The sequence below is a fragment of the Erinaceus europaeus genome, chromosome 9 (genome assembly GCF_950295315.1).
Source record: "Erinaceus europaeus chromosome 9, mEriEur2.1, whole genome shotgun sequence".
Lineage (NCBI taxonomy): Eukaryota > Metazoa > Chordata > Mammalia > Eulipotyphla > Erinaceidae > Erinaceus > Erinaceus europaeus.
In genome coordinates, this window is record NC_080170.1 from 23694724 (window position 1) to 23711426 (window position 16703).

At 42.8% G+C, this 16703-nt stretch overlaps 2 protein-coding genes across 8 annotated transcripts in view; one reads left to right on the plus strand and one right to left on the minus strand.

Annotated features, from left to right (window-relative positions):
• CP (ceruloplasmin) overlaps positions 1-16703 on the plus strand; it is a 58848-nt gene that overhangs the window by 34105 nt on the left and 8040 nt on the right. For 3 of the 4 annotated variants that reach the window (XM_060197538.1, XM_060197539.1, XM_060197540.1), the window contains exons 16-18: positions 1878-2094; positions 2539-2678; positions 6395-6557. In XM_060197538.1, the coding sequence (XP_060053521.1) occupies positions 1878-2094; positions 2539-2678; positions 6395-6557 (520 nt within the window). Of the gene's footprint in view, positions 1-1877; positions 2095-2538; positions 2679-6394; positions 6558-11687; positions 12014-16703 lie in introns of those variants that run through there. The other variant, XM_060197541.1, reaches the window with a different exon arrangement.
• The window catches only part of HPS3 (HPS3 biogenesis of lysosomal organelles complex 2 subunit 1), a 42755-nt gene continuing 39094 nt past the window's right edge, over positions 13043-16703 (minus strand). For 2 of the 4 annotated variants that reach the window (XM_060197544.1, XM_016185996.2), the window contains exon 17: positions 13043-13874. In XM_060197544.1, coding sequence (XP_060053527.1) covers positions 13747-13874 — 128 coding nt within the window. In that variant the 3' untranslated portion in view covers positions 13043-13746. The remainder of the gene's footprint in view (positions 13875-16703) is intronic. The other 2 variants (XR_009551539.1, XR_009551538.1) reach the window with 1 other exon arrangement.

The window sequence follows — 16703 nt, forward strand, 5'->3', positions numbered from 1 at the left end:
CACTGCAGGTGAGGGGATTAGGGGTTTGAACCTGGGTCCTTGTGCGCTGTTAAGTGGGTGTGCTTAACCAGATGTGCCACCAAGCAGCCTCAGGTAATCTTCAAATAATCTGTGCTTTATAAAAATTCTTTTTTAAAAAATATATTTTTTATTTTTAATATTTATTTCCTTTTGTTGCTGCCCTTGTTGTTTTAGTGTTGTAGTTATGTTATTGATGTTATTGTTGTTGATAAGACAGAGAGAAATGGAGAGAGGAGGGGAAGACAGAGAGGGGGAGAGAAAGACAGACACCTGCAGACCTGCTTCACCGCTTGCTTGTGAAGCGACTCCCCTGCAGGTGGGGAGCCGGGGGCTCGAACCGGGATCCTTACACCAGTCCTTGCGCTTTGCGCCACCTGCGCTTAACCTGTTGTGCTACTGCCCGACTCTTTATAAAAATTCTTAAAATTGAGCCACAGTTAAAGGGAGGTGAAGTTACAGCTCTCTTCTGGTCCAAGTCTAGGTTAACATTCTATAAAAGTTAACTGCTTTGTAATTCCTTTTGGTGTCATCTGGTAGTTTGACTGTTTTGAAGGATATAACTATATCACCACCATAACTGCTGATTATGGGTAAATATTAGTCAATGATGAATTCATTTCTGTTTTATGTGAAGTCAAGCATATTTAAATCAAGGAACCGAGGCACATAATCAGTTACTGTTATACGATAAGAACGTTAACCCAAGCAGTCAGTCACGGCACCACTAAAGCTGCTGTTTTATTGAACATTTCAAAGCCATGTAATAACTACAATCAGAACATGTGTCAAAATTCTTTTGTGGGGTTGGGGAAGACAGAATAATAATTATGTAAAACACTTTCATGACTGAGGCTCTGAGGCCCCGGCGGGTTCAATGCCCAGCCTTATCATAAACCAGAACTGAACAGTGCTCTGGTATCCCTCTCATGAAAAAATAAATTAAATTGTGGTCTGGGAGGTAGCACAGTGGATAAAGCATCGGACTCTCAAGTGTGAGTTCAATCCCCAGCAGCACATGCACCAGAGTGATGCCTGGTTCTTTCTCCTATCTTTCACGTGAATAAATAAAATCTTTAAAAGTAAATAAAATTATTTTGTATCGTTAAATCTCTATCCTAAGTTCTATACCTGCTTACAGAACTTCTCCACACTACTGTGTCCACAGATACTGGAAATCTGCATATGACATGAAAACTTGTAAGAATTATCACAAGTAGGGACACTACTCATTTCATTTTTTTTTTTTTAAGATTTTATTTATTTTATACTGGGCAGAGTCTACAGTTAAAAATCAGTCCCTCTGGGAGTTGGGTGGTAGCACAGTGGGTTAAGCGCACATGGTACAAAGCATAAGGACCAGCGTGAAGATCCTGGTTCAAGTCCCCGTCTTCCCACCTGCAGGGGAGTCCCTTCACAGGTGGTGAAGCAGGTCTGCAGGTGTCTATCTTTCTCTCTCCCTCTCTGTCTTCCCTCCTCTCTCCATTTCTCTCTGTCTTATCCAACAACGACATCAACAACAATAACTACAACAACAATAAAAACAAGGGCAACAAAAAGGAAATAAATATTTTTAAAATCTTTAAAAAAAAAAATCAGTCCCTCAGGCGGGGGGGGGGGGTAAACAGCATAATGGCTTCACAAAAAGACTCTTGTGCCTGAGGCTCCAAAGTCCCAGGTTCAGTCCCCTGAAACTCCATATACCAGAGCTGAGCAGGGCTCTAGTTAAAATAAAATAAATATATACCAGTCCCTCTAAAATCCTAGAGGTCACATGCACTAAGGTCCTAGCACTCAGCAATCTTCACCTCTGTCACAAGGATGACTTTTTTTTTTTTTGGTTTTTCGCTTATCCCCAGGATCTCTATAGTGGATTGATTGGCCCGCTGATTGTTTGTCGGAAATACCACATGAAAATATTCAATCCCATAAAGAAACTGGAATTTTCCCTCCTGTTCTTAGTTTTCGATGAGAATGAATCTTGGTATTTAGATGACAACATCAGAACCTACTCAGATCACCCCGAGAAAGTAGACAAAGATGATGAAGAGTTCATAGAAAGCAATAAGATGCACGGTAGGTCCGTCACTTTAAAGTTGACTTGCCTCTTCCTCTTCTTTCAAACAGCATCACTTCGGAGGGTATAGTCATTTGTCTTGTTTTAAAGTAAACCACTCCTGCCTCACTTCGTAGGTGATACAGAATTCTGTTCAAGGCAAAAAAAAAAAGGGGGGGGGGAACTTATCTCCTCTCTAAAGGGGACAAAGATCATTTATTAATTTCCCATGTCATTTTCCAAAGTCTCACTTCCTTTTAAATAAATTCCCAATGTGTGTTCAACGGCTGGAAAAGCGGCACGATTTCACTGATCTTAAAGTCCTCCCTGCACCACCCCCCCACCTGTAAAGAAACACCCGTGAAGACTCCATCCATTACTCTATAGTGATCATCTCTCCTGGGAAGTAGCTGTGGATTTAAACCACACTGGACAGTAATACAGACATCGTGTGTTTCCCTCAGCCATTAATGGGAGAATGTTTGGCAATCTGCATGGCCTCACAATGCATGTGGGAGATGAAGTCAACTGGTATCTCATGGGGATGGGCAATGAAATCGACTTGCACTCTGTGCATTTCCACGGCCACAGCTTTGGATACAAGGTAAGAGCCATCCCTAGTGGTTACTCTTGCCCTCTTTGAAAATGCTTTGTCATGGCCAGGTGGTGGTGCACCCAGAAGAGCGCACACTTTACCATGTGCAAGGACCCAGGTTCAAACCCCAGAGCCCCATCTACATGGAGGGGATGGATGCTTCAGATTAGCAAAGTAATGCTGCCAAGTGTCTTTAGCCCTACTTCTCCCCTCCCTCTCAATTTGTCTTTATAAAAAAAAAAAGAAAGAAAGAAAAAGAAAATGCTTGATCAGGAGAGAAAGCATAATAATTATGCAAAATGACTTTCATGACTAAGGCTACAAAGTCCCTGATTCAATCTCCCCACATCAATAAGCCAAAGCTGAGTAGTGCTCTGGTCTCTTTCTCTTCCCTGTATCTCTCCCTCTCTCATTAAAATAGAACAAATGAAACATACTGAGAGGCCGGGCAGTAGCACACCGGGTTAAGTGCACATACTATAAAGCACAAGGATCTGCACAAAGATTTTGGTTCGAGCCCCTGGCTTCCACCTGCAGGGGGGGTTACAAGCGGTGAAGCAGGTCTACAGGTGTTTATCTTTCTCTTCCCCCCTCTCAATTTCTCTCTGTCCTATCAAAAAAAATGGCCACAGGAGCAGTAGATTCATAGTGCAGGTACCGAGCCCCAGTGATAACCCTGGAGGCAAAATAAAATAATAATAATAATAATAATATACCTCCTGCACTGCCGGTGGGAATATAAATTGGTCCAACCTCTGTGGAGAACAGTCTGGAGAACTCTCGGAAGGCTAGAAGTGGACCTACCCTGTGATCCTGCAATTCCTCTCCTGGGGATACATCCTAAGGAACCCAACACACCCATCCAAAAAGATCTGTGTACACATATGTTCTTGGCAGCACAATTTGTAATAGCCAAAACCTGGAAGCAACCCAGATCTGTGTCCAACAACAGATGTGTGGCTGAGCAAGTTGTGGTCTATATACACAATGGAATACTACTCAGCTATTAAAAATGGTGACTTCACCATTTTTAGCCCATCTTGGATGGAGCTTAAAGAAATCGTGTTAAGACTCTGGGGGGTTGGGTGGGGGGAGAGAATACAGGTCCTGGAAAAGGATGACAGAGGACCTAGTGGGGGTTGTACTGTTGTGTGGAAGACTGAGAAATGTTATACATGTACGAACTATTGTATTTACTGTCGAATGTAAAACATTAATCCCCCAATAAAGAAATTAAAAATTAATAATAAATAGGAAAAATAAAAAATATAAATAAAAAAATAATAATATAAAGAAAGAGAGAGAATTCGGGGCACCTGGCTGAGCACACAATGTGCAAGGACTTAGGTTTAAACCCTCAGTTCCCACCTGCAAGGAAAGCTTTGCGAGTGGTAAAGCAATGTCGCAGGTTATCTCTCTGCCTCCTTCCCTCTCTTAACCCTCTTCTCTCTTGATTTCTGGCTGCCTCTAGCCAATGAATAAATAAATAAATAGAAAAAAATTTAATTCAGAAGCTCTTGTTGAAGAGGTCAGCTTATTATATGTGTATTGTTTTATGTAAACATTGTATTTTGGGACATTTTTAGTTCTTTCCCTGTGGAAATACCAAGAACTTAATTGTGGAGTATTAACTCTATCTGAACTGATCCTTGGTTTCTCCATGAACTTTTTTTTTTTTTTTCCACCTTCATTGCCCTGCTTGTCTTACAGATTCACAGACAAGCTAATCTCGGATAGATTCAACAGAAGTCAAGGTTTGTGCTGAATTAGGGCCATAGTTAAGTTCCTTTGTGTAACTCCAGTGCTCTAGCAAAGAGGCAAAAATCAAGTAAAAGTGCGAGGTAACAGCCCTGATGGATGATCTCACATCTTTTCTTCTCATCAATAATCAACGGTTTAATAAGAATCGAAGGGACACATATCTCACTGTATTAAAGGCAGAAACACGCAGGCTCTCTCTTTTTTTGTTAATCTTATCTGGGGCTTCACTACTCTGACCTGACTTTTTCAGGCAGCAACAGAGGTAGTGAGAGAGAGAATGAGAAAGAAAATAAGCAACCACAGCACCAAAACTTCCTTCAGTGTGCTGGGGGCTGGGCTTAAACCTGGGTAGCACACATACAATCACACAATAGCCAAGTGAGCTATTTTGCTGACCCAGTGTCTCACTTCTTAAAAAAAAATTTTATTGGGGAATTAATGCTTTAATTTGACAGTAAACACAATAGTCTGTACATGCATAACATTTCTCAGTTTCCCATAGAACAATACAACCCCCACTAGGTCCTCTGTTATCCTTTTTGGAGTGTCTCATTTTTAAAAAACAAGATTTATTGGGACCAAGTGGTGGCTCACCTGGTTAAGCATACACATTACTATGTGCAAGGACCCAGGTTCAAGTCCCCAGTCACACTTGCTGTGGGGGGGGGGGGAGAAGCTTCACGAATGGTGAAGCAGGTATGCAGGTGTCTTGTCTCTCTTCCCTTACAATTTCCTTTTTTTTTTTTTTTATCATCTTTATTTATTTATTGAATAGAGACAGCCAGAAATTGAGAGGAGGGGAGATAGAGAAGGAGAGAGACAGAGAAACACCTGCAGACTTGCTTCACCACTCACAAAGCTTTCGCCCCTGTAGGTGGGGACCGGGAACTCAAACCCGGGTCTCTGTGCACTTTTTTTTTTCCCCTCCAGGGTTATTGCTGGGCTCGGTGCCTGCACCATGAATCCACCGCTCCTGGAGGCCATTTTTCCTCCTTTTTGTTGCCCTAGTTGTTGCAGTCTCGTTGCGGTTATTATTGCCATTGTTGACGTTGCTTTGTTGTTGGATAGGACAGAGAGAAATGGAGAGAGGAGGGGAAGATAGAGAGGGGGAGAGAAAGATAGACACCAGCAGACCTGCTTCACCACCCATGAAGCGACTCCCCTGCAGGTGGGGAGCCGGGGGCTGGAACCGGGATCCTTACACCGGTCCCTGCGCTTTGCGCCACGTGCGCTTAACCCACTGCGCCACCGCCCGACCCCCTCTGTGCACTTTTAACATGTGCGCTCAACCAGGTGCGCCATCAGGCAGCCCCTCCTTACAATTTCTTTTTTTAAATTCTTATCTATTTAGAGACACAGAGAAATTAAGAGGGGAGGGAGGAAACAGGTGAAAGAGAGAGACACCTGCAGCCCTGCTTCACCACTTCATCCTTGCAAACTGTAATGTGACTTCTTTTTTTCTTCAGTTATCTTGATTTATTTATTGGATAGAGACAGTCAGAAATCAAGCAGGGAGGGGATGATAGAGGGAGAGAGACACCTGCAACACTGCTTCACCACTCGCAACGCTTTCCCTCTGCAGGTAGGGATAGGGGGCTCGAACCTGGGTCCTTATGCATTGTAACACGTGCGCTCAACCAGTTGCTGCACCGCTGCCCGGCCCCCATAATGTGACTTCTTAACCAGCTGTGTTACTGTCCTAGCCCCTAATTTCTCCCCTTCTTATCAAGTAAAGAAAAAAAATTAATGAGAAAAAAATGGGCACCAGGAGTGGTAGATTAACTGTACAGGCTTACAGGCACCGAGCCCCAGATAACCCTGGTGGCAACAGAACAGACAAAAGCCAGATCGGTCTTTGTGTCTAATATCCCTCATCTGGCCACTGAAAGATGACTTGAATGACTGCTCATGTATTATACAGAACACTATATAACAATAAGCATTTTGTTGCTTTTCTAATTAAGCACAGGGGCGTTTACAGTTCTGATGTCTTTGACATTTTCCCTGGGACATACCAGACCCTACACATGTTCCCCCAAACACCTGGAAGCTGGTTACTTCACTGCCACGTGACCGATCATATCCATGCTGGGATGAAAACAACTTACACAGTTCTACCAAACAAAGGTAAGTTCGGTTAGCGAACCCCTCCTTCCCCGCCCAAAGTCATAGATCATGAATATAAGTGAGACGCGCTACCCTGCGTGAATACTGGCTCAACAGGAAGCACCTGCAGATTTGCTGCTCTCATCTCCTCTTCCTCCTCCTCCTCCTCCTCTCCTCTCTTCCTCCCTTCTCTTTTTCCAAATGGAAATTTCTTTTACTGCTAAATGTTGTGGGATACTTATGCTCACTTTCTGGATGTCCGAATTGATAGTTGCATACATCGTTTCTAAGTTAATACAAGTGAACGTCTACTTGGGGTCAGGAGATCGCTCATTTGGTAGAGCTCTAGCCTTACCATGTGTGAGGTTCTGGGTTCGAACCCTGGCACCACAGGGGAGCACCATGGCACTAGGGGAAGCCCCAAGGATAGTGAGGCTGTGTTGACTCTCCCCATTTGCTGAAAATAAATCATTCTGATTCTGTGTAAAGTGATTAAACTAGGATTTATAAGATATTTAGAATAGAATTTCTTGGGCTGGGGGATAGTATAATGGTTATGCAAAAAACCTTTCATACCCACGCCACCAAAAGTCCCAGGTTCAATCCCCAGCACCACTATAAACCAGATCTATGCAGTGCTCTGGTAAAAAACAAAAACAAAAACAAAAAACCAATAGAATGTAAGTCCTTAAACTTTTGTTTTCAAGGTAGCCTTCTGGTACTTGAAAAAAACAGTCCCTGCCCCCACCCCAGCCCCTACAACTTTAAATAGTCAATCAAATAGGACAGTCTCTTTCTGTGTTTTAGCATGAGATGGACGAAGCACCAATGATTACTATTAATATTTGTGAAAGAGTGTCTTTGGCTGCTGAAACACCAGACTGGGTAGCCTTAAAGCAGCCAAAAGTTGGCCCAGCAAGACCACTCACTTGGATAGTCAGTGTGCATAACCTGGCCTTCACTGAATTGAAGAAAACTTCGATGTTAGGGTCTCTCACTTTGTCTCTGCCAGAAATAGAGAGAGAGAGGGAGGGAGGGAGACAGAGAGAGAGAGAGAGAAAGAGAGAGAGAAAGGCAGAGAGGGAGGGAGGAAGGGAGGGAGACAGAGAGAGAGAGAGAGAAAGAGAGAGAGAAAGGCAGAGAGGGAGGGAGGAAGGGAGGGAGACAGAGAGAGAGAGAGAAAGAGAGAGAGAAAGGCAGAGAGGGAGGGAGGAAGGGAGGGAGGGGGAAAGGGAAGGAGAAAGAAGAAAGAATGGGAGGAAGAACGGAAGGAAGGAAAGAAGCAATCCCAGAAGCCAGACCTTTACCCTTCTGCACCCCACAATGACCTTAGGCCCACACTCCCAGAGGGATAAAGAACAGGAAAGCTAGCAGGGGAGGGGAGGGGACATGGGTGGGAATTGTGTGGAGTTGTACCCCTCTTATCTATGGTTTTGTCAATGTTTCCTTTTTATAAATAAAAAAAAAATTTTAAAGGAAAGAAGGAAGGAAAAGGGGGAGTGAGAGAGAAAAGGAAGAAAAGAAGGGAGTGAGGGAGGGATGGTGGGTTAATGAGGAAGGAATGAAGGGGCCAGACAGTGGCTCACCTGGTTAACTGCAAGGACCTGGGGTTCCAAAACTCCCGGTCCCCACCTGCAGGGGGAAAGCTTCATGAGTGGTGAAGCAGGGCTGCAGGTGTCTCTCTGTCTCTCTCCCTCCATCTTCCATCTCAATTGCTGTCTCTATCCAATAATAAATAAATAAAAAGATTAAAAAGAAGAAAGAGAAGAAAAAGAGAGAGAGAAAGACAGAAAAGGGAGGTAAGTGGAGGGAAGGGAATGGAAAGGAAGAGAAGGGAGAAAAAATGAAAAGAGAAGAAAAAAAAAAAAAACCCAAGTTTATGGTCACAATTCTGGAAGGTGTCAGTCTAAGATTAGGTATGCCAATGCAGTTGAATGAGAGTCCTCATCCAGGTTGCAGTTTTATTTTTATTGTGTACACACAATCCTGTTCAGCACAACAAATGAGAGTAAGGGACTACTGAGACAAGCTTTCAGTCAATTCATGTGTACAAGCAAAGCACCTGGCAAGAAGCTGTCTGGACTGAGAGGAGCAGTAACAAAGACAAGAGGGCGGGAACTGGAGTACAGCCGAGACAGCAGCCACATTTATCTGACTTTTCTTCTTTCTTAAATTGTTAAAATTTATTTATTGGATAGAGACAGTCAGAACTTGAGAAGGAGAGGAGGAGCTAGAGAGGGAGAGAGACAGAGAGACACCTGCAGCCCTGCTTCACCACTCGTGAAGCTTGAACCCGGCCAGGCCCTTGCTCACTGTAACCTGTGCGCACAACCATGAGCACCACTGCCTGGCCCCTGCAGTCACATTTATCTGTTTGAATTCTCTTTTAATAAACGTCTGCAAGGGCCTGGGGGAGGGGCAAACCCACACTGACTTTGACTTTTAGAAAGCTGTGTGCCTAGCATGCATGACACAGACAAAAGGGCATTTGAGGTGAAAGTCAAGTCTTGCTAGACCAAGCACCAGGAGACAGTTTCTGCCAAAAAGACAAAAATATCAGGAAAGAATCATAGCTGTCCTTCACAACTTAATGTAGGGCTTCATTTCCTTTAATCGAGGAAACGTAATAAAGACCTCTGTGACAAAAATTAAAAGGTATTTTTTTTTTAGACTGACATTTCTGACAGGTAACCTTTTGGAAGGCTGTAGCAATACACACACACACACACACACACACGCACGCACGCACGCACGCACGCAGGCACACACACATGCACGCACGCTTCTAATTTCCCGAGTTAGGGCGTGTATAGTCTGCATTTCTACACAGTGCCCACACTCAACACCCTACTTGTTAATTCAACAAAAATGCTTAAACAATTTAAGAATCATGTCAGCCTTATAGAAAAGTTGGAGCTTCACAGAGCAGGACAAAAAATTCCCATACACCCTTCATCCTGATATGTTTGCTTGTTTTATATTCTTTCTTCATGCCCTCATCTATAACCATATTCACTGTTATCACTTTGCATTTCTCAAGGTAAGCATATTCTCATATAATATATATATATTTATATTTATTTATCTATGAAAACCGGGGAACTACAAGCGACCCACAGACCAGTGCTTATTTTCCAATCTCATCAACTGTTCTAATTGTGTCCTTTGAAGGACATCCCATCATCTGCTGTGTCCAGCTGGCTTGTCTTCTTAGTCTCCATGAGCCTTGAGGTTCCTTAAGTCTGTCTCTCACAATTCTGACTTTATTTTTACTTATTTTTCTTATTATTGGATAGGGACAGAGAGAAATTGAGAAGGGAGAAGGAAAGAGACCCAGAGACACCAGCAGCCCTGCTTCACCAGTTGTGTGGATTTCCCTCCTGCGGGTGGGGACCAGGGTCTTGAACCTGGGGTCCTCGCACAATGTAATGTGTGTGTTAAACCAGGTGCGCCACCGCCCGGCCCCTGACATATTTATTTTTTTTTTAAGATTTATTTATGAGAGAGGAGAGGAGAAAGGAAGAACCCAGCATATCACTCTAGCATTTGTGATGCCAGGGATCGAACTTGGGACTTCATGCTTCAGAGTCTGCCGCTTAATCCACGGTGCCACCCCTCCACCTCACCTTCCGGGCCACTCACAACTCTGATTATCTTTAGAGAACACAGGGCAGTACCTTGTAGAATGTCCCTCAGTTTGGGCTTGTCCAGTAACCTACTCAGGGAGAGATTCGGATGTATTGGCATGGTTAGGGGAGGTCCTTTTCTGGGTTGTAGACTTTCTGTTACATCCCTATGGATATAATAAAATAACAAGCTAGCCAGCTAACTTAAAAAAAAAAATCATTAATCCCATTTATGAGGATTGTACTGTCCAGGTCTGATCATTGTCCAAAGGCTCTACTGCCTAATGCCGTCCCCTCAGACTAATGTTTTCAATATATGAGCTAAATTCAGATGGGGAGAGGGTGGCACAAATATTCAGACTGTAGAAAAGATCCAGGAGAAAACAGAATTTGAAATGAATTTTCACACAATGCTCTCAAAAGAATGACACTGAGTTCTTCTCAGTGCACCGTGTCAGAAGGCACAAGATGCTGACTCGCCCCATCGCTGGTCAAAGGCTGACCTAAAGCATCTGACTAGCGTATCTGCCAGCATTGCCTATCGGAAAGTTACTGTTTTTCCCATTATAAGGATCATAGAAAGGGGACTGGGTGGTGGCACAGCTGGTTGTGTGTACGTCTTACAATGCTCAAGGACCTGGGTTCAAGCCCCCCGACCCCACCTGACAAGGGGAAAGTGGTGAAGCAGTGTTGCAGGTGTTTCTGTCTCTCTCCCTCTCTATCACCCCTTCCCTCTTGATTTCTGTCTCTATCCAATAAATAAATATAATAAAAAATATTTTTTAGAAGATCACGGAGGAAGGAAAGTAATTTTCCTAAAAAAAAAAACAGGGGGGGTCAGGCGGCAGTGTAGCGGGCTAAGTACACGTGGCGCAAAGTGCAAGGACCAGCCTAAGGATCCCGGTTCTAGCCCCCGGCTCCCCACCTGCAAGGGAGTTGTTTCACAGGTGGTGAAGCAGGTCTGCAGGTGTCTATCTCTCTCTCCTTGTCTCTATCTTCCCCATCTCTCTCCATTTCTCTCTGCCCTATCCAACAATGACAACAACAATGAAAAACAAGGGCATCAAAAGGGAAAATAAATAATAATAATAAACAAATAAAATAATAAAAAATACTGGCATGAGAGATGTTTTTAAGTATATAAAAGGCAGAAAAGCAGGGGTTGGAGAGAGAGCTCACTTAGTAGGGCACCTGCCTTCCCACGTTAAGTGGCCCAGGGTTGAGCCCAGGGACCACATGGAAGGGCTATAACCCCAGGGGAAGCTTCAGTGCCATGGTCTGTCTGTCTGTCTCTCTCTACTTCTGAAAACAATTCAACCTGGAATGGTGAAATCATGTATGCACAAGGCTCTAAGGATGCCAAATAAATGATGCAAAAGAAATACAAAGCAGGAAAAAAAAATGAACATCAAGAATAACCAAGGATAATTAAATTAGCTAACATTTAAAAGTGTTTTAAAGCATCCTGCTGTCATCTTAAGCCGACCGCCTATACTATTTTTCATTTGAAATTTCTTTTCTATAGACACCAAGTCTGACTGAAAGAAATATTGGTGATGAGTGGAAAGATGAAACAAAAACAGTATTTGTGAAAATGTTGACCAAAATGTTTTCTTTGGAATGGTGAAAAGCACTGAAAGTCTGAAAACTTACACTTTTGTGCATTTGGAAAAAAAAAAAAAAGCTGTTGTTACCTGGTTCCTATGGATAGATCAATGGGTTGTCTTAGGACACATGACTGACTCTAAACACTAGGTAATGTAACTGATCCACACTGACTACTTATATCACCACTACCAGAGCATCACAAACTGTAACACCCTTAGCTCCCCCCCCAAAAAAAAAAGAAAACATATGTCTCCATGTCCCCAGATGTTGTTCTGGATAGTCTGTGAAGGATCACTATAAAGATTCATTGAGGGGCCATGTGGTGATACATCTATCTAGTTGAGCGCACATGTTACAATGCGCAAGGACCCAAGTTTGAGCCCCCGGTCCCCACCTGCAGGGGGAAAGCTTCATGAGTGGTGAAGCAGGGCTGCAGGTGTCTCTCTGTCTCTCTATCCCCCCCGCCCTCCCTCTCGATTTCTGGCTGTCTCTATCCAATAAAGAAATAAATGAAAATAATTAAAAATTAAAAAAAAATATTCATTGAAACACTTCCACTTCCCACCAATCCCTCAACATGTGTCTCACATTTCTAATGAACCAGTGGGCATGGGGCGGGGGCACAGGTGTAGAGGAAATAAACAGTTAATTTAATTTAAAAACTAAAAAAAAAGAATTCACAATAATTCAAATTTAAAAATAAAATTAATGGAAGCAAAATTAAGTGGTGGTGATGGTTCAAAAGGGTATTAATCTGTGACTGGAGAAAAGAGTTGAGGAACAATTCTATAGATTAAGGCTCGATAAAGACATGGGGCCAGTGGTTGGCAAAGCTGGTTGAGTGCACACATTATCGTGCACAAGGACAGGTCCTAAGTCCCCACCTACCCGGAGGGAAGTTTCACAAGCAGTGAAGCAGTGCTACAGGTCTCTCTCTCTCTCTCTCTCTCTCTCTCACACACACACACACACACACACACACACACACACACACACACACACATACACTCTATTTCCCCCTTCCCTTTCAACCTCTCTCAATCTCTATCCAATAAAGAATAAATAAATACACAATTTTTTGTTTTAAGTTTTGATAAAAATGAGCACTTCTATCAAGTGAAAGATTTCAAAATGCAGATGTGATAAATGGCAGGTGTGTAGAATTTCTGCCCAGCCTTAACTATAATCAAAGCCCACTATCTACCGCTGACAGTGTGAACTTAGGACACAAAATTCTTTAATCAGAGATTAAAAAAAAAAAAAGACACAATAATGGTTATAATCAGTGTTTTACTTTCACATACACTCTAGTTAAAAGAGCAAGAGTACCCATCAACAAAACATGGAGATAAGTCTTTGGCTGGAAAATATGCACTCCACAATTCATGTTAACCAACAAACAAGTAGCTTTGTTAAGTTTCTACTTCATTTGATTCAGCAAAGACTACAGTCTGAGTTTTCAAAGGAACAGAAAAACAAAATCTTACATCTTTTATTGCAGCAAACCACTGGCATTTTCCTCAAAGAAAAACCAATTTAAGTGGCCCAGTAAAGAAATGCGGGAAAACCAAAATTAAATTCTTGAGGTCTTAAGAGTAACTTTCCTCCAAACATACTGCTTTAAAAGTTTGTGCTCTTGAGATGAAAAAAAAAAATTGTCAGGTCCTCAAGAACCGTGACTTGGAGTTCCCTGGAATAAAAGGCAGTAGGTCTCTACCTTTAAGGAGATCCTACTTCTTAAGGAAATCCTTAAGTCTTGAAGCTTTTTCTTTTTCTTTTAATATTACACACAAGTCAATGGATTCAAGTCATAAATTAAGAAAATATAGTATCACTTAGTGATAAGGAAGAAGCCTGAAAGCCTCTGTTGTATATATATGTACATAATATATATATAGTTTCTTTTTTAACCTAGCATTCAGGTTTTTTAAAGTCCAGTCTTATTTACCATTATAGTGCATTTTCAAATGACACCTTCAAGTCAAAGATTTCTTTCGACTGCAGTAGAGAAGATATGGCAAGAAAAAAGCCACAGTGCCATCCTCTGGGAGAACATTCAAAAAATCTCTCAGCTCTAGTTCCACAGCAACAACCGACAATGTTTCTGTGTTAAGAAAGAACATCCAGGTTAGAATGAAAAGAGGGTCTGTCATCTCGTTCCCTTATCACACAGTTAGAATCATCCATGTAGTCCAGGTCACACAGTGTCTAACTACAAAGGAAAAGCTCCGTCTCTTAAATCTACAAGTAATGGGCTTGTCGGCTGATTTATTCTTTCCAGAATCCTTCCAAGTTTATATTATATTTGGGGCTTTCACTGCTGAATTACTATATTATTTTTCAGCAGATTTTCACCACTGTCTAAAGAAAAACACAATCATCTAGACCTTTCTTTCTTCCTTCCTTCCTTTCTTTCTTTCACCTCCAGGGTTATCCCTGGGGCTCGGTGCCTGCACTATGAATCCACTGCTCCTGGAGGCCATTTGTTCCTTTTCTTGCCCTTGTTGTTTATCACTGTTGTTATTATTGCTGTTGTTATTGCTGTCGTTGTTGGATAGGACAGAGAGAAATGGAGAGAGGAGGGGAGACAGAGAGGGGGAGAGAAAGACAGACACCTGCAGACCTGCTTCACCACTTGTAAAGTGACCCCCCCCCCGCAGGTGGGGAGCCGGGGGTTTGAACAGGGATCCTTATGCTGATCCTTATGCTTGGCACCATGTGCGCTTAACCTGCTACACTACTGCCCAATCCCCCATTTAGATATTTCTTAAATGCTTTTCATCTATTTATTTTGAATAGCAACAGAGAAAAAATGAGAGGGAAGGAGGAAGTAGCAAGGGAGAAAGAAACAAAGACATCTCAGCATAGCTTCACCAATTCTGAAGCCTCTGCCCTGCAGGTAGGACCATGAGTTCGAATCAGGGTCTTTCTGAGTTGTAATGTGTGCACTCAACCAGGTGTGCCACTGCTTGGCCCTGCACATACCTATTTTGTATGACAATTTAATTTTCTCCCAATCCCCCCAAAACAAAATAATGGGCCCTAATGGACATTTTCAACATTCAAGAATTCAGTAAATATCTTTGCCAAGATAACTGGGCAACTTTTGATTCCATTACTTTCTGACACAAATGCTGCCCTCTGCTGGCAGGAAAGAGACATTTGAGAACAATGTTTGCAGTAAAGGACACTTTAGTCCTTTCCCTGTGTGAGCCTCACCTGCCCGCCACTTACTCTATTTGTGGTGACTGAACATAGAAACTCTCTTCCCAGGGGTAGATAGCATAATAGTTATGCAAAAAGACTCTTATACTTGAGGCTCCAAAATCCCAGGTTCAGTCCCCCACTCTATCATAAGCCAGAGCTGAACAGTGCTCTGGTGAAAAAAAAAAAAAAAGAAAGTTCCCTTCCTAAGTGTGTGTGATTCCATCCATAGTCATCTGTCCAATATTCAGCAACCTAAATACCTTTAAACAAAGAGGTGCCATGCCCAAGTTGCTAGAAAGAAGTTCCTGAACGAAGCAGCAATAATGGCAAAGGGGAAAGATTCTTGGCTCTGTGATCAGGCCGACCTGGGAGGAATCAGATTCTCCCACCTGCTCCCAACTGACTTATTAAAAGCCACTAATCCTCCTGGGTCCTAGCTTTCTCGATCTACAATATGGCGCTGCATCTGCCAACTTCAAGTCCTCTGAGAGATAATCCCAGTGATGCACAGCTGACATTTAATTGAGGTTTAATAAGCACCAGCTAGTAGCTCTGTTGTAAAATTCTCATGAGAAGCATGAAAAGCCAGCCGGTTTATTCAGTCAGAATGTTTATTCAGCTGTAAGTAGTGTCTCTCACACACACAAAAAACACACAACTGATTGGAGGTGGGGTTGGGGAGCAGCTTAGAATAGACACACCAGCTACCGGAAATCTCGTCACTGTGTTTCAAGTATGAGGCTGCTACAAGTCAAAACTCCCAAGGTCTGGGCCAGGCAGGGGCATGCCCAGTTAAGTGCACATGTTACAATGTGCCCGGACCTGGCTTCAAGCCGCCTCTTCCCACCTCCCACAAGTGGTGAAGCAGTGCTGCAGGTGTCTCTTTTTCTATCTCTCCCTACCCTCTCAATTCATCTCTGTCCCTATTCAAAATAAATAAATAAATAAATAAATAAAACTTCAAAGCCAGCATTCTAAACAGAGAGAGTACTTTATTTAAACCCTCTAACATGTCTAGAAAATACTTATCAAATAATGCAAATAGCTATTTTTGGCTGGTGGGATTTTAAATAACTTGGAGAATTTTTGGTTTCTAATTTAAATGTTGTAAATTACTTAACTTATAATTTACTACAGTACTGGGGTCGGTAATAAGCTGTTACTAAAAAACCAGAGACACATACTTCCTTGAAACAAATATGCCAACCAGAAAGCCCAAGCCTATTTTTTTTTGCTTTGGTTTGTTTTTTGGCTAACGGTAGAAATCAAGAGACACCTGTAGCACTGTTTCACCACTTACGAAGCTTTCCCCCTGAAGGCAGGGATGGGGCTTGAACTGTAGTATGTGCACACAACGAGGTGTGCCACCACCCAGTCCCGAGCCCAGTTTCAATGGCTCAACTCAAACAAAAACAGAAGCCAGGGACGGAGCTCAGTGGTGCAGCTCTATGAGCCCTGGCTTCATCCTCACACAAAAGAAAGGGAAAGGGAATGAGAATGAAAGAGGAGGAGACAGAGATAGAGATAGGGAGTTGGGCGGCAGCCCAACAGGTTGAGTGCATGTGGCGCGAAGTGCAAGGACGATGATAAATCACAAGGACCAGTGTTAAGGATCCAGGTTTGAACCCCCAGCTCCCCACCTGCAGGGGAGTCACTTCACAGGCGGTGAAGCAGGTCCGCAGGTGTCTATCTCCCCTCCATCTTCCCCTCGTTTCTCCATCTCTCT